The 18,586-nt window shown below is 32.9% G+C and overlaps 2 protein-coding genes and 1 pseudogene across 6 annotated transcripts in view; 2 read left to right on the top strand and 1 right to left on the bottom strand.

Moving 5' to 3' along the window:
• The window catches only part of LOC116343972 (hyphally regulated cell wall protein 3-like), a 1,034-nt gene extending 607 nt beyond the window's left edge, over window positions 1-427 (bottom strand). For 2 of the 5 annotated variants that reach the window (XM_031772313.1, XM_031772318.1), the window contains exons 1-2: window positions 348-427; window positions 32-242 (exon numbers count right to left, since the gene is read on the bottom strand). In XM_031772313.1, the coding sequence (XP_031628173.1) occupies window positions 32-242; window positions 348-398 (262 nt within the window). In that variant the 5' untranslated portion in view covers window positions 399-427. Of the gene's footprint in view, window position 1; window positions 243-347 lie in introns of all 5 variants that reach the window. The other 3 variants (XM_031772316.1, XM_031772314.1, XM_031772315.1) reach the window with 3 other exon arrangements.
• Window positions 428-2,905: 2,478 nt separating this feature from the next.
• On the top strand, window positions 2,906-4,217 carry LOC116344273 (30S ribosomal protein S3-like). The gene is made up of 4 exons (XM_031772742.1): window positions 2,906-3,009; window positions 3,109-3,446; window positions 3,507-3,553; window positions 3,751-4,217. The coding sequence occupies exons 1-4, from the start codon at window positions 2,968-2,970 to the stop codon at window positions 4,032-4,034; spliced, it is 711 nt and encodes a 236-aa protein (XP_031628602.1). The 5' UTR covers window positions 2,906-2,967; the 3' UTR covers window positions 4,035-4,217.
• Window positions 4,218-15,615: 11,398 nt separating this feature from the next.
• LOC116343709 lies at window positions 15,616-17,439 on the top strand (annotated as a pseudogene).
• Window positions 17,440-18,586: the final 1,147 nt, after the last annotated feature.

Raw genomic sequence — 18,586 nt, 5'->3', positions numbered from 1 at the left:
GCTCCATTTACGCTGCCGTTTGTGGCTCCATTTACGCCACCGTTTGTAGCTCCATTTGCGCTACCGTTTGTCGTTCCATTGGTGCTACCGTTTGTGGCTCCATTTGCGTCACCGTTTGTAGCTCCATTTGCACTACCGTTTGTCGTTCCATTGGTGCCACCGTTTGTAGCTCCATTTGCGCTACCGTTTGTGGTTCCATTTGCGTCACCGTTTGTGGCTCCATTTGCACCATCGTTTGCTATCTAGTAGTTATAATGGGAAAACGTTTGTTTTTTAAAAAAATATAATAAAAAAGTTTTTCTCAAGTTATAATATGTTTAGAATTGAAAAATTATTTTTTTTTTTACCAAAACAATAACAACGACGAGAAAAGAAAACTTAAACATTTTCAAGTTCATTGTCAATGCGATTTCTCTTGTTTTGTTTGCTAGAAAGTTACTGATTGGGACCAATTCTGGAGCAGTTTATATAGTCACACTGTATTAATTACATGATTCATTTCCATTAATTTGCCACACGCTTTAATTTAAATTTTAATTGAGTGTAAATTCTAGAAGTTTTTAATTGATCCGACACTCCTTCGAATTTGACATTGTCATTTTTTCAATCATATTTCTAATTACATTTCGGCGAAATGATATTTTTCGTGCTCATAAATAATTGCGAAAGCGGTGAATGAATTACAATGTTTCTCGAAAGAACTGAAAACTTAAAAATTCCTGCATATTCAAAAATTCAGCCACAGGAAGGCTTCCATTAAACTGTCTTCTTCGTGTCGAATTTTTAGTAAAATGTAATTCGTTTGCAATATATTTTGCCTCATTTCCTCGCCTAAAGTACGCCGTCGTTTTGCATTGTATTTTTCTCGAAATCTACCACGATGAAAGCATATGGTCTTGCATATATTACATACACATCAAATAATAAAAATTGAAAATCATCCTTCACATTTTCCTTATCTTCTTCACGCCAAAACGCAAAAAAAAGAAATTATCTATTGACGGCTGGCTTTGCTCTGCATATAAAGCATGTCAAAAATGCGGTACAAAAACGACTGTCGATTTTGAAGGTTTTTAACATTTAAACGTTCGTTTACGAGAGCCAAATGCAAAGGGAAAAAACCTTTTTATGAAAATGTGGTTGGACGGTTGAAAATCGATTGTGTGTGCGGCAGCATTTTAATAATTCGCTCCAAACTCATCGTTTTTTTTCTCTCTCGTTCAACAAACTTCACTTTTCTTCAGTAGAAAAATCATCGCCACATTATTGCATAGCATTGAAACGCTTGAAATTTGACGCGCATGATAAAGGAAAAATGTTTGGGGAAACATTTTGCATCATGTGTCGATACACAGAAAAATATGTTTGATACAAAGATAATTGATAGTTGTAGCATGGCTGTTCACCGCCAAGCCGAACCAAATGTATCTATTCAAATATTGAAAAAAATTCAGCTGGGTACACACAATGTTTGCTAGAGAAAATCATGGTGATGCATCATATTTTACACACTGGCAAGCGAGAGAGAGAGAGCATAAAGAAAGGCCATTCAAGGCAAACTTTCATTAAATAAAATTTTGTAAACATGAAAGCAAAACAAAATTATAAGATGAATGTGGCTCGAATGAGAATTTCTTATTAAATACTGTCTCAAATATTAACAGTTGACAAACCATTTTGAAAAGCACGTACATATGCCAGCATTGAGACGGCACATTTCAATTTCAATCTTATTAATTTTAGTTTATTTGATGTGTTTTGAGGGAAAAAAATATGAAAAATAAATCTTCAACATGTTTGACAACAAGCGATGTTATTTTCATGGCATCGAAAAGACGACTGACATCTTATTCAAATGATGAATTTAATGATTGCCAAGAAAACTTTTACTTGACATTTAATGAAAAGCAAGAACAAAGTTTCAATCATTTTATAATTAGAAGTAATCAAAAGTTTTTTTTTCTACGATGCGGTGCTACAATCAATTGCTGGAAAAGATAAACTTATTCAATCTTAATGCTAAGATTATTTAGCAAAGCTAAGCATTAGCGAACTGGTGCGTTGCTGCCATTAAGTACTGCTGTTCATCAAATAATTGCTGTTTCGGATACGTTGCAACGAAACTTTGTAGAACGTATGTTGATTGAATCGGGGAGCGGTAGCTGTGTCTATTTAGCGCAAGCCCGTGAATGTTATTCAGACTTGCAACATTCTATCTTCGGAAATAACTTACATTATACTGCTTAATTGCAGACATAAGCCGGACCGCAATTAAGATTGAAATCCATTTTGAAATTGTATTTGTAAAGTAGAAGAGATGAGGTGAGATTCATGTGCAAACTGAAAACGCAATTTAATTAAAACATCTTACAGACAGAATTGGTAAATAGAAAAATGTGTTGTAATGATAAAAATGTCAAAATAAACTTTCTGCTGCTTTGTGTTTATCTTTGAATATACCTGCGCCTAAATGTGAAGCTTTCAATAGAATTACTTACTTCAAAATTATTACACAGATTCTTACTTCACAATTAAAATTACTTCAGAGCAGAACGAAACCGAATGTTCACTGTGAACGAAGCAAAAAATCGTGTTGACATTGAATTCGAGAAATTCCAGTAAAAAAGAGAAAATATTTACCTCATGATTACCTCAATGAGATATATCTGATTTTTTCCGTTTATTGCAAAACTGAGATTGCTCTTCCCAATATTTGCTTTTTTTTGCAAAATTGTTTAATTAGTCATATTAAGTAGTCAATTGACTTAGGTCGTTTTTTCCCTCAAATTCAGAACATATAAACAAAACGCATTTTTATTAACCCAAATTCGATTGTATATATTCGTTTGAGCAAACTTGTTCAATGCAATGTTTCGATTTGAAAAGTTTTAAAAACGACTGGCTATGTACAGATTCTTATCATTCAAAATCTAGCTGAATCATGAAGTCTTTGTATCGGAGTGAACAATGTATTTTAGGATTCTATTTTTAATTTTCGTGATTTTATTTGTAAGTTAAATTGATAAAAGACAAACAGGGATTTTTCAAAAAATTTGGAATTTAAAGTAAATGGTAAAAATTAAATTTTTAATTTGTTTGTGTTAAAAGGTCGACCTTTTCGAAAAATCAAAAGTAAACGCAAATGCTGTTGCGAAAAGTGAAGCAAAGAGCTTAGCAGGAGCAGATCCCGATGCTCTTGCTGCGCCAAGTGCATTAGCGTTTTTTAAGCAACGAATAGCGCAAAGGAGCAAACCAACACAGAAGAAAAAACGAATCAAAATTTCTGTGTATCCATCGAGTTCACAGAAGAAAACGAAGAAGAAAAAGTGTAGGAAATGTTATCGAAAGAAGAAAAGCCGTAAGAAAAGCCGTAAGAAAAGTAAAAAACGGCAGTGCAGACAGAGGTGCAAACAAAGAAGAAAAAGAAGAAGAAGAAGAAGAAGAAGGTTTTTTATTTTTTTGAGGCACATTTTATTCAGTTTTAGTATTTATATATATTTTCTTAGAACGACGGCTTCTACAACAGCGTCTACTGCAAGCACATCATCTACAGGTAAATTTAATTGAATGATGAGTAATCAAATTCAGGTCGATATCAAATTTACATTTATTATATTTTGGTTCGGTACGAATTTCGTATAAAAATGTCCATGTTTTAGTGATTTAATTTTTTTTTCAAATCGACATTTCGAAAGAAAAATTGTTGGTACGAATATTTTTTTCAAATTTGATATCGGGATTTATTTCCAGCGTCAACCACTGTGACGACGGCGGCCACAACCGCGGCAACAACTGCAGCAACGACGGCGGCAACAACCGCTGCCACAACAGCGGCAACTGCTGCCACAACGGCGGCAACAACCGCTGCCACAACAGCGGCAACAACTGCTGTCACAACGGCGGCAACAACCGCTACCACAACGGCGGCAACAACCGCTGCCACAACAGCGGCATCAACTGCTTCCACAGCGGCTACTCCAGCTACAGCGGCTTCTCCAGCTACAGCGGCTACTCCAGCTACAGCAGCAGCTTGAATTTTTCTTCACCTGCGATGGATTAAGAACTTTTTCTCAAATAGAATTTAACGGAGCGGTTATAATATTACAACGTTCATTCTTTCAGATGTTTTTCTATTTTCTTTTGAAAATAAAGAATATTCTTTTCTTATTATTAAAATCGAATATCTATCTTCAACAACTTGTATCCACTGGATAGTATTCACTGTGTGTGTTTTTTTTTATTTTGTGCATGTCAAATTTTGGTTTAATCATAAATCAATTTTTCTTGTGGATTTCTACATCATTTTTAGATACTTCCGAAATGCAAGATGCATGTGAAAACATCATTTTTCTTGTATTATCTTTAAATTCGAATGTCACTCGACGTCGCATCATAAGACGTATATTACGTAAACAGTTTTTTTTGTAATGTCTTCATTTGATCTTTATGTGTTCATCGTTTTATTTTCTTCTTGTTCTTCTTTTGTGCTTGAAAAAAAAATTCAGTGTCGTGTCGAACAATGAAAAGTTGTCGTTCATTTGAATAAAATGTATGTGTGTGTGAGAGAGTGGGAGGGATAGAGCGAGAGAAAGGAGATAAAAAATCTGTGAAAATAATAAATAATGCAAACATATGTGTTTGCTGTAAAGTTTAGCAATTTTCTATCGGCAGCCAACTTTTTCGGTTCATTGCCGATTCGAACGAGTCACCATCTGTTTCACATGAGTCTTTAATTTTTTGCTTGTCTCAATGAATGTGGCAACTACATCGTTATTGATGCATTTAACATTCATTTATTCCAAAACAAATTCATTCTTCTTCGTTTGTCCGTGCAAAGTTGGTGAATGTAATCTAAACTGTTTCGAACAGCTTCGGAAGCAGAAATTTATTCGTTTTTATTAAAATATGTTCCACATCGTACACTCAATAGAACGTTGATTCTTAATTTCTGGCTTTAAGTAAAAAAAAAATCGGCAAATTTAAAACCTTGCATACTTTCATTCGAAAATATTCTTTCAGAGAGTGTTTTTATGATTTACCTTTTTGTTCTTTTTGAACAAAATGACCTTCATTGACACTTTACAAAGGCTCAATGGCTTTTGGAGATATATGTATTTAACACACTAAGTTTATTAAGCAAAATATTCTAGAAATAACCTGTGTTCGGAAGCCAGACATGGCATTTAAACATCGCGTTGACAGTGTCACCAACATTTATTTTGATGGTTTTTCGATTTCCGGACATGTCATAAGTGTGACGGCTCGGACTTTTTTTCGATGTATACACGTAGAATGTCGTTTTTATTTTATCGATAAGCAGGGAAAAAAGTTGGGAAAACCATTTTTTTATAAAACACGTTAACACCGCATATGGAGAGAAGGATATATAGGTATACAAGATGACAGCACAGATAAAATGATCAAATCATAGCGTAACGAGACTGGATTGACAAAAATGCATTCGTATCGAAAATAGTCCGGGGAAAAACTCGGTTTTCATGTTTTCAACTAATCACAAATCGCATATTCAATCCAATCGAAAAATATCCAATTCGACTTAATCCAAATGGGACAAACATGTTTTTTTTTGAATAACATTAACGACATGTGTAAAATAGATTTTATTGTAAACTTTCTTCAAGCTTTACGCGGTGATTAGTTCCGAAATTATTTGTTAAAATACATGAGATACAATAATGTGATTTTATATATTTGAGATACAATAAAAAAAGCAAACTTCATTCAATATCAAAAATAGTTGAATCAATTCCTTGTCCTTGATATTTGGGATGCTTAACGATTGAAATGACTCAGCATCGTAAAATACGAATAAGAAGCTTTACATAACTATTGACAAAAATGAAATTGATGTTTTATGGAATTTATAGATTTTCTTATCATCTTGTAGCATTCTCGTGTGCATTCGATATTCATCAGTCCTCGCATAATAACGGGATGCTGTCTGTTATTCAATATGACTGGTAAATGCTTTCCAAGCCCCAAATATAGCAATGCGGATGAGCAATCATTGAATCATTCGAAATGTCATTTGCATATCGATTGGTTACACGATCGCCAATATTACCTACAACAAACAATGCAAGACTAGTAATTTATTTTTCTCTTGGGAAGCAGGTGTTAGTGTACTTACAAAACAAAAAATACCATGTTAAAGACGCACACAACATAAATACTTGATGTAAACTTGTGACATAATCACCAATTATTATGAACTAAATTGAAAATTTATAGAATTGAAGTTATATTATAATTAGTGTTTTAAAACATTTCGTATAGATTAATTATTATCAAATTCGCTTCAATGTCTGAAACAAACGCCATTGAATATTGACAAATGTGGATAGAGAGCGTTCTCCAATAAAGCCGTTAAAAAAGCCGATTCCATTAGAATGGCAAAGAAGAAACCAATCGGTTGTTCCCAATCAAAGGGTATCCTTGAAGGAGAAAAACATTTTCATCCACATTTATTTGCTCATTATTATTATTAATGATGCCTACTTCATGGGAATAGATATTGTTATTTGTTTTATTATTTGCCTGAATTTATGCTTTAAAGTGACTGAAAGTTTGAAGACAAATTAAGTTTTATAGAAAATTCCACGACACATGTTGGAATAAAAATGTGAATTAAATTTTCTACTTTGCGATATTTTTTGTTTGAAATTTTGAAAGTAATAGATTGAATGTCAACCGATTTTATGATCTTTTGTGGCCCATTTCAGGTGAGAAAAATCGAGCCATTTCCATTTTAAACCCCTTCTCTCCGAATCAATCCAAGTTAAATTGAAATAAAAATAGGAGAGAATGCTTAAAATGGAGTACAAGACCGAACGAGCGTGTGCGCGAGATTGGGATTTTTCTCACACAAACTGTGTCACAAATTCAAGTGATGACATTTTTGGAAGTCACAAATTAGTCACTAAATCTAGAAATGAGGGTCACTTCAATTTAGAGAAATTCATTTAAAAACCAATGTCGATTTAAATAGATCTACATGGCACCTGCTTCAATTCACGTAATCGCCATCAATGACAAAATATATTGATTTTTCCATGAAATGCCAACATTTGCATGCAAGCTTACATGTCATTGTGTAAGCATTATTCTTCACATCTGTATTGGTAAATTGAGAAAATCCAACATTTCTACAGACAATTGGTGATGAAATTCTATTCGACTGCAGTAACCAAAAGTATCTAACTGGTTGATGACCTCCAAAACCGAATTGATTGAAGGATAAAACTCTTGCCCTTTGAAACCAAAAGGATGATTCCTGTCGGTGTCTTATCATTTAATATCACTTTTTGGTTTTCTTTTGTAATTTCGGTTAAATGTTGTCGAACACTCATTTAAAATGAGTCATTTTATTTGCTGTAATTTTTTGTACATTCTTAAAATGTTGAAAATATTATAAACAAATTTTCATTCTTACAACGATAATGAGGCAATATAAAAATATTCTTCCAGTTTAAGGTATTTTCTTCGTCGGGTAAATAAAGGTAAATGTAACATGTGAATGAAATAAAATCCGTAAATAGAAGAAAGAAACAAAAATCGAGAGACAGACATTGACTTTGGCGCATACACACGCAAACCCTCTCTCTATCTCTCCCAAAGCAAAACAATGTGATACACATGCACACAGCAACATTTTCGTTGTGATATTCATACAAACAACAACAACCGAACACATGCATTCATCAAGCAGTTAACTTCCAAATGGAATCTTTATTAACTTTCCACTCACGTATTTCGTTTTAATCCTGACAGGAATTCTTTTATTTGATTACATGCTTTCGTTTGCTCTTGTTATACGCTTTTTTTGCTACTTGCTCATGTACATTTCTTGCGCATTTGCCGATTATTTCTTTTACAGTAAAGATATGCGACGAAACAATATAAATGAAGCCAGAAAGATCTCATGTCATAGGGGCCGAAGCATGTTGTTGTCTCTTGCCATCATTTTTGACTTCACATGAAAACAGAAAACTGTTTGCCAATATTTCTTCCGTCTTGTCTGCGTCAAATGATAAAGGCGTGTTTCATTGTTTGTTTATACCAATGCCTTTTTGCACACGAATTGCCGTAACCAACCGCTAACTCTCTCTCTCTCCCTCTCTCACACACACATACACTCATTATCTCATTTTTGTATCAAAGGGCATACGGATTTGATATATTTTCGACTTTCGTATCAAACCTCAAGTCGCATCCCCGGCAGACAGTCAACATTTTAAGATTAATACATTGGCATTTAATATCCTTTAATGCTACGAACTATTAACTTGTATTGTGTGTATTCATAGCTTTTATTCCGTTTGATATTCATCGCGTATAACTGGAGTATAATGACCATTTGTACAATTCTCTGCCCATCATACATCTCTTTAGCTGAACGTCAAAGCTGTGCGACCTTTTTTCACCAGTCACATAGGAAGTTAATTGCATGCCGACCTTAGAACATTTTTATAGCCTATATTTGGCATGATGAAATCGCATTTTTTTATTCATTCGCTTAAGACAGTAGATATGGACACTCGCCCAAATGTCGGACTATTTGTTTGAATTTTCAACTTCAATTTAATATTTAACATTTTTGATTTCATGAAAAAATATCACTTTATACACAATTCGATGCAGAATTTAATTGTGCTTCATTTCACGTTTCTCAAAAGATAGTAATTTCCAAAAATGTATTATTTTTTTCCATTTTTTCGTCATAACATCGAAAATTCCAAATGTCGGATATTCGTCGTCCAATTCTCGGCTCCCTAATCTCGACATATTTCATGCATTTTCACTACGAAACTTGTAAACTTCAAGTTTTGACAGCCCATGAACGCACTATTTACATTGAGGTAAACAATACAAAATATTGGAGTTAAAATTATTTGATTGATATATTTTTGCTCCATATTTTATTTAACTTATTTTTCTATAGTAAAGTGGCAAAAATATTTAAAAATATTACGTTATTTCACTGATCTAGAATATTTTTGGTTTGAATTTCACAATGATCCAAATACGACTTTAACTGTCACATCTGTCAAATCCAAAGTGTTTCACTTGAAACTTCGGTGCTTTATGTGTCGGCAATTGGACGATTTATTCCGGAATAATATTACAGTGAAAAATGAAAAATAAATATAATTGTTTTTCTTTATATTTTCAAAATTTCTGTTCAATAATTAAATTAAACTATCTACAATTCGCCGATATAAATTTTTTTCCAAACTAGTTATATTTTCATTTAAAAAAACGCATTTTACCGGCTTGTCTCAAAATGACATAGTTTAACTTTTGACGTGAAAAAGTGATAAAAATGCCGAATTTTTTTTGAACGTAATTTGTGAAAGCAATAATAGATTTTTGATTAAAATTTGGATTATAATAAAGAGATTTGATATTGATCTTTCATAATTTACTTTTAAAAATGCAATTCAAATGAATTTTCAATTTTTAATTTCAATTCACCTCTCGGTATTCCGACATTTGGTCGTGTGTCGACATTTGGCAATCTACTGTAAAGCTTTTTATGAACAAGCGTAATCTTCATCAATCTTTATCCTATCATAAGTATAATAAACAAGCAATTACTCACTGATTTTCAAGTTCGTGATAAAATCGTTGAAATTCTCTTCATTTTTAACAATAAATCTGAACATTTTATGGCAAGATAACAATTTAAAAAAAAAAAAAAAAGGTTCCAAATGAGGTAAATTTTGAAAAAAAAAAAAAAAATTGTTGGAACAATTCGATTAGGCGTTTCGTTGATTTTTCATTTTCAAATCGGATTGATTATTTACCGTTGATCTTTTCCGCCTCTTCAATATGATTCAAAGAATTATGTTCCGTTTCAATCGATGTTTGATGATTATTTAATTAGTTCTTAAATGAATTTAAATGTGAAATAAGTCCACCGCATAGCAGTGAAATTATTTTATGGAACCCACAAATTGCGACGCATTTTCGAAGAAGCAAAACCACAAACGGAACGAATTATACGTGATGTTAATATCATATTTTGTCAAATTAAGAAATGGCAAATGAGGTATCCGGGCGCTTGTAAATGTGTGGCAGCAAAATGTTACAATTTCCAATGAATTCGATGGCCACATGCAAAAATAAGATTCAGTGAAAAGTTTCATTGAGTTGTGTGCGCGCATTTTAACCGCAGTTGTACAAATTGGCGAACTATAAATGAAAATGTTTCATCATTGACTGGCATTAGGCAGCAGACGGTCGATGCGGTGTATATGCAGTAAAAGCATATCGCTTTTCGAAGATTATACCAAACGTCTTTATTTAAGGAAAGAAAAGTAAAAAAAACACCATTCTTCTTAGATTGCAAATGTTTAGCCGGCGGCAACAACGGACACAATACGACCAATAGATAGATCGTTTTCTTGTTGATGTTAATGATTAAATAAGTTTTGCCCAAAACTTTTGAAAAGTCATCACGTGACTTGAATGCCGAATGTTCGCTTTCGATGACAACATCGATGAGGAGATGAAGACGACGACAACAACAATATAGCACACAGCCAGAGCTGCATAAATATTGTAGTTTGAAGTGGTTTGAGCGTGTATGTGCGTCACATGTAATGGTGCTCAGTCATCAGCTTCATTTCGAAAAATAAACGCCGCATCGATTCTCATATCATTTCAATACACCGAAAACGATTTAAAATCGAATGAAGGGTTTTTACCGTAAGATAAGGCTATGATCTGCACTAGATATTTGATAAATTTTGTCGTTTTTCCTTCGCACACTCATCTTCTCCCCTTGCTTCATCCAACGATTCAAACGGAAGAAACAACCTAGATATGCTGTCGAAATATTAGCCAAACATCTCGAATTATACGTGATACCAACGGAACCAACGTTGACAACCCAAAGCGAAGTGAACATTTTTTTTTTCACTTTTTTCGTGTTGTTGTTAGTGGCGTTGTTTTGTACGTGCCTGTGCTTAGGAAATGCTTCGTCACTGGTGATGCCACTGATATTTCCATTGATAAAGTTATAAATTTAAAAGTTGGTTATGTAAAACCTGGAGAACGTAATACACGCACACACATGTAAATTCATTTTCAAAAACAGAATTTTCCTTTTTCCAATATTAATTTCCTTGATGAGAGACGGATAGACATCGACATCGGGCTCTCTTCAAATGATTTTACTTTTTGATGTATACAATGTTTTTTTAAACAGGCATTTGTATGCAATGAATGCTTGATATTGAGACATCTCATTTGCACTGTGACAAAAAATGTTTATCCCCAAATCGCGAGACAGGTATAATACATACATTTTACATTGCACAAAACGCGTGTTCAATAGCATTTTGGGGCTGATAAAACATGGGTATTTTTTGGAATTCTATTGAATATGCTATTATGTGTGATCCTTGATTTATCTCTTTGATGAATTAAAACGCAAATGAATGTTTTTCATTAGTACTAATTAATTTCATGTGTGTTCTCTTATCAATTTCATTTGAAAATATAAGCATTGATTCGAACATGACAAATTAAGCTGGTTTTTAGCTTGCTTGAATAATGTCGGTAAATCATCCCAATTTCAATAATCGAAAAAGTTCCTCGCAAAAGCAATACCCATTTCACAAAAATATTTGAATTGTATCAGAAAAGTATGTTTTTCCATTATATTTATTGGTTTTGATTCAATTTTACAACCTTTTATCAAGTTTGACAATGAATTTGCAAAATATATATTCAATTCCTTCTCTTTTAATCTATCTAATGTCAAATTCATTGAATTTAAGATTAAAATACATTCATTACATGGAGAATTATGGTTGTCTTTTGAACCACCATCCAATAATGATCCAAATTAAGGCAGTGATATTCAATTCAAAAGTCCCATTGATTTAAATCCAATGTTCAACGAGAATAAAATAATTTCATTTTGTTCTGCTACCAACAGATTAAATCATTACAAACATTTGTTTGTTAGCCCGCTTTTTCGTCTCTTTTTTTCTATCTTGAACTTATTTAATTAATTGTTGTTTGAAAAATGTTCGACGACAGCTGAATAGTTCCAGTTACATCTATAAATAGTTCGAACTGTAGTCCGGTTTTGTTTTTTAGTTTCGACTTCAGACATTCAGGCGCATTGCACATAGTCATAAATTATCGATATGTATGTTTTTTTCTTGTCCGATTAAATTTATGGTTATGTGAATCAATGCTATCAATGTTGAAATTCAACGTTTTAAAATGAGTCATTGTGTGTTCTTTCAACGGATAAACAGCCGAAAGCTGTTTTTTACTTAAAACTAATGAATAAATGGAAACTCATCGAAATTTGAAGCAGATTCTAATTGCGGAATTGAGTACTACACAACATGAGGTTTATTGAACTGCAGAAAGGAAAAAATGTTCCAAAAAACTTTTTTTATTAGTCGAAAATGCAGAGATTTATTTGTGTCGTCGTATTCATCGCATTGTCAGTCGACATTGTCTTCAATGAATTGTGCAACATTCAAACGTGCTTGAGCATTCTGTTTACATGTTGGCGGTGGCGCTCTCAAAATCCACCGAACGCATCTAATGGCAAAGTTACTCCAATTTTGCCTTTTTGTTTTGGTACGATTGCATGAATGAGGTGCTAACAATGCTCTCTCTTTCGTCGAATTGACATTAATAGAATTTATTAGAAGTTTCTTTTGTACTCTACCATCATATTGTCTACACACATTCAGATATTGCCATTGTATTTGAGTGCTGGTGCTTTTTTCTGCACAAATATAGAAGCATTTGAATGAAGGGTGCTAATACATAATAAAAAAAAAGAAAATTCCACCATCATGAAGAATCGGTTTACATTAACTTCTTGGAACATTACAAATCGAATGTGTTTTTCTATTGGCAGAGGTTTTCATTGATAAAAATCTAAAATAACATACAAACTAGGATATCGGAATTAACGAGAAGCGCAAATGGAACATCTAAGTGTAATGTGAAGTGTCAACGTAATCAGATTGGATTCAAGATTTCCATTACTATCTTGATAAGAATAATGTAGTATTAAATAGTAAACACATGGAGTTTTAGACGCGTTGGAAAAACACATAAGCAAACAAGTTATTTTGGATCATTTTCGAGCGATGGGTGTTTGAATTGACATTCAAAGAAATGGAAACTTTTGCTTTGCTTGAGTTTAATATGATGAAAAATAAAACCGAAAAGGCTTTTAAAACAAGAGCTGAGATTTTATATACTTTAAATCGTATTACAGTCTTCGATAATTCGAATAAGCTATAATATGCTTTGGGAAAATTCTTGTTTTCAAGCTTTATGGATTTTGATAGTAAACATGACAGCCAGTTGGATTTTTTTTCATACGGCTACCCAGAACATATGTATATACGTATCGTTGGAAAGGATTTGAAGCAAGCTATTGATTAGTGCCAATTGCAAAGAATCTTTCAGATGTTGTTCACACCCAGCAATAATTAGAACTTCTTAAAATAAAGAATTACAAGGATTCACTTAACATCGTGAAATCTTTGAAAAATGGTCGATTATACGAAATTCACGTCTCCAAAGTTAGTCTGTGAATATTTCGGGGGTGTGAAAAAAAGAAACCCCCAAAAATCAACCCCCTAATTGTTAAATTAAAAAATGCAAAATTCAGAAATAAAAAAATAAATGTATGCAAAGAATCTGTCTGTTTGTCATGAAATGAAGATAGCTTAAATAATGATGATAAATTAAACTGTTCCAATTTTCTCCTGCCCACTGTGAATGAAGTGAACAATCAAGTTTTCGGAAACATTATTGAGTTAAATTGAGCGTGTCAAATGCATGGCAAGACCAAAAGTGTCTTCAATCCATTACGGGAAAATTAATTAATTAGACATCTATTCAAAGTATTAACATAGCAAATATAAATTGGTGATGCAGTGCATTTAATAGCAAAATCTGTCTCCGAATGACAAATTATAAATAAATACGATTCGGGGCTTTATCAATCAATAAGCCACTTTCTCCACTTGTGTGCGTGTGTACATGTACGATTGTGTGCTGATAACAAATGTGCATGGCGAGTGCACTCGAAACACACTCACACGCTGTATTTGTATTTACACAGTTTGGTCAAACGACGCAACGATAGTACATTGTCTACAGAGACTGCATCATACATAGTTGCTCTCGTAATAAATAATAACATTGCTGCCGTAACAGTGCTATTTAGGCGCACACAAACACACACACTATCGTTCGTACAATCGGCGTACATGAGCAATGAGCATTCAGTAGTCAAAAACATGCGGTATTGATTCGAGTGGCAAATAATTGAATTGAGTAAACATTTCTATGATAGTAGTTTGGTGATAAATCAGACAAATCTTCAATGAAAGTCACAATACCGAAATGCAATTGCTGTTTCGGTGTACATATACATATCATTGTTGTAGAACCGATTCTTATATGGAATGCAGAATGAAATATTTGGGAATGATTCACAATTTGTAAATATTTGCCGACAAAACAATTAAATGCAGATACAGAGAGAAGAGTCATTTCGAATGGAGCTGTAGATGTCATGCATGAACAATAAATATCATAAGTCAATTTTCCACTTTAATATTGAATTCATTCATGTGCCATTCATCACCGGTCGGCTGTATGTATAGCAGTTCGACTTTACACAGGAACTCTTTGAATTGCATGATTTTAAATGAAATTTATATTCATAACTAACGAGCCATAGACAAACATACCTCAATTCATTTCAATGGGAAACATTTTATTGAAATTGAATGGCAAACAACCACAATATGAAACTTTTTACTTTTTGAATTTAAATTTGAAGAAGGTATTCAGAACAGCAGAATATTTAAATACACAATATTGCAATTGAAATATAGATTCTATTGAATATAGAAACACCATGGACAAAATTCAATAAATTCGATACATTTGTTTGAAATAAAAGTCAGTGATTTATTTAATTGGTCATGATTTTGATAGGCGGTCAGCGGTTTTAGTGAATAATTTTGGTATATATGCGAGAGTACCGAGAGAAAAATGCATGACAGTTTTGAACGTTTAAAATGAACAATTTTAATTTTGATGTAAAACTAGCCAACGTTTGTTATATCTAGCTCGATTACTTAATGAACGAACCAAATTTCATAGATAAGATGATTTTCTCAAATCCTTTGACAATTTACTTGTATCAGCCATGTGAAATGACTCATTTCAATGATAATTTCACAACTAAAAATCATATTGATCTGAGATTGTATTAATTCACTGTATATTACGTGCGTCATTCTATGTTCGTAGAGCTGAATAAGCACGAACGAAAATAAGCAACAGCAGCGTGCGCACGTCTATATTGGTGATTTTGTATTGAATTTGTTGAAGTGAGAGTAGAGTAGAGTGTATAGCGCAAGTTAAGGTACATACATCGTATTCAATGATATTGGCAATGAATGAAAAGAACGTCATATACACAAACATATTGCGAACCACACACACACACACTTATGTATATTGATATGCGCGAGAAGATCGAGCATTGAAGTATTCAGTTTGTTATTACTGCTGTAAAAGGTCAAAAGTAACTTTATAAAATCTCAAATTAAATGATTTATTAAATCTGTGATATTTGTTCCAAAGTAGAAATTTAAAAAAGAAACTTGAGTAAAATTTAAAAATCACAAAAAGTGTGAGAGAAAAAGAGATAAAAATGATTTCGGAATTATTATTTTACACATTAGTCGGTGGGATGCTGTCTTATACATTTTATAAATGGGCGACTGTAAACGTGGAATATTTTTCCAAGCGAAATTTAAAGCAAATGGAGCCAAAATTTCTAATTGGAAATATGCTTGGCTTGTTTTTTAAGCGACATCGTCCGGCCAAATTTATGGATTCATTATATTATCGCTATCCGAAAGAGAAGTAATAAGCGTTAACTTATTGTGTAGAATCCAAACACTAATGTTATGTAACTTTTTTGTTCAAGGTTAATTGGTTTCTTCGATATGCGAGAACCGCTTTACCTCATTCGTGATATTGAATTGTTACGACAAATTACGATAAAAGACTTTGATAACTTTGATCATTTGGCATTCATCGACAGTGAATCAGACACATTGTTTGGAAAGAGTTTGTTTATGATGAACGAACAAAAGTGGCGAGACATGAGAACCACAGATTGAAAATTGATTCACTAAAAGATCGCACCAATGAATTTTTCACGATCGGAACGGATAGTTTGAATTTCAGTTCATTGAAAGTTGGATTACGTATGTTACTCATTCGAACGCTGCCTAGACTGACGCGTGCCATCAATTTTTGAATTTTACCCATTGAGCGTTAGGACATTTTTCAAATTAATGATTTTGGATACAATGGATCAGCGGGAAAAACAAAACATTTTCCGACCCGATATGATCATTATATTGATGCAAGTGCTAAACGGAAATTTGAAACACGAACATGAAGACGGATCGAATGATGATGCTGGATTCGCTGTAGCCGAAGAATCAAAAAATAAGAAAACGCATGTGAAACCATCATGGACTGATGATGAATACGTGGCGCAGTGTTTCATTTTCTTCGCTGCTGGTTTTGGTACAGTAACTTGATTCTTTTTTTATAGTCATTATATTTCTTCGGTTTAAAATGTTTCTTCATTCCATAGGTTTCCACTCTGATGTCGTTCCTGGCATATGAACTGTCTATTAATCAAGACATTCAAAAGAGATTGTTCGAAGAGATCCGTGATGTAAACAGCATTTTGAATGGAGCCGTATAAATTATGACACACTTTTGAAAATTAAGTACCTGGATCAAGTAGTTTCGGAGGGTTTAAGAAAGTGGCCTCCAGCGATATTCTCGAACAGAAAATGCACCAAGGACTATGAACTTGATTTAGATGGAAATAAGATTTTAATTGAACGTGGTAGAACACTTTTCATTCCTATTTCTTCAATACATTATGATGCGGAATTGTATCAAGATCCATTGCAATTCAAACCAGAACGATTTAGTGACGAAAACAAATACAATATTAAGCAGGGTTCTTACTTGCCTTTCGGAACAGGACCAAGAAATTGCATAGGTAAATCAAAATTGAACTCTCTTTTTGGTGGTTTTTTACTAATTATGAATGAAAACATGAAAAATATTTGTAGGTTCCCGCTTTGCTCTCATGGAAATCAAGGCGTTATTCTTCTATTTACTGTTACACTTCAATATTCAATCATATAAGAAAACACAAATACCGATAAGAATTGCAAAATCGGCCGCCAATTGGATTACAGAAGAAAGAATTCACTTGGAATTCAAAGCACGAGCATAAACAATGGTTTTATTTGAAAATTAAGTTATTATATATGATAATAAAAAATATACTTTAAATAATATTATCAATCAGCATCGAATCAGTATTAAAAATTTATAACTTTCAATAAATAAAAAAGAAACAATGTACCACTGCCAACGAGTGAGTTTCCATTTCTATTTTATCATAATTATTCTTCTAATAGATGCTAATTAAAGTTATTTGAAAACACATAATCGAATTATAAATTTGATTTTGTATAAAAGTCCTGAGTTAAAATTTTTAAAATCATCTGTCTTTTATGTTTTTGGTTAACTTTACTATTGATTCGTCCAAAGCTTCATTCTCACATTGTAATTCATTAAATGCGGCACATTTATACAATTAGAAACGTAATTTATGTATACATTTGTAGAATATGAAATTACATTTCCTGAGTAAACAGCGATAAATCAGAGAGTCATGAAAATGATCGTAAAGTAATCGATGCATGTGCCGATGACAAACAACATCTTTAAGTTTGATAATAACAAAGCGTAGCGCGTGTAAACTTTGAATATTAACATGCACGCGCATACAAACCCTCTCTTTTTTAAACACACAATACCGGATTCGCACAGACAGCTGTAATGACTTGTGCAATTTACATTTGATAAATAAAGAATCAATGAATGAAGTATAAACAATATTGCAATTCTATTTTTGGCGTCGCTGAATATATCAAACGAGATTTGTTGCAATACACAAGTTGTACTGTAGATTATTCAGTTTATTGGCACGTGGAGGTGATACGGCATTAATACACGTGCCGCGAGAAAAATTCCAAGTATGCGAGGCATCAGTGCATTTCCGTATTTGCAATCGAGCCCTGAATGAAGAAAGTAAAAGTATATATTGTAGCACAATGCAAAACGATGACAATAAAGACGACTCATTGGCTCGTGTATAAATAAATCATACGTTTAAACGCTAGAATCATATGTCGCGCATGTAAGCACATGCGCGGCGATTTCGATTCTGACACACGCCAATACATTTGACTGGTTCACATTGCAAATACTGATGCAGTGTGTTATTTGAGCAGGTTTACAAATTAAAGTGTGGAAAAAATTCTATCGCTACTTATATAATTATTTTACTTACTGCTTATGCATTTGAGATTAAAACGTAAACATATTTAATTCTATACGGTGGGAAAGATTTGTAAATGATCACAACAAACTACACGCGCTCCGTTTG

The sequence above is a fragment of the Contarinia nasturtii genome, unplaced genomic scaffold (assembly GCF_009176525.2).
Source record: "Contarinia nasturtii isolate CC-2019 unplaced genomic scaffold, AAFC_CNas_1.1 Cnas_scaffold_1037, whole genome shotgun sequence".
NCBI lineage: Eukaryota > Metazoa > Arthropoda > Insecta > Diptera > Cecidomyiidae > Contarinia > Contarinia nasturtii.
The sequence above is the reverse complement of the archived record's forward strand: the minus strand, read 5'-3'. Positions and strand labels throughout refer to the sequence as shown.

Bases quoted from the DNA above. Each gene is read 5' to 3' on its own strand.
- LOC116344273 (XM_031772742.1), top strand. From the start codon at position 2,968: ATGTATTTTAGGATTCTATTTTTAATTTTCGTGATTTTATTT. The intron at 3,010-3,108 runs GTAAGTTAAATT...TTGTGTTAAAAG, and splicing joins TAATTTTCGTGATTTTATTT to GTCGACCTTTTCGAAAAATC. The intron at 3,447-3,506 runs GTTTTTTATTTT...ATATTTTCTTAG, and splicing joins AGAAGAAGAAGAAGAAGAAG to AACGACGGCTTCTACAACAG.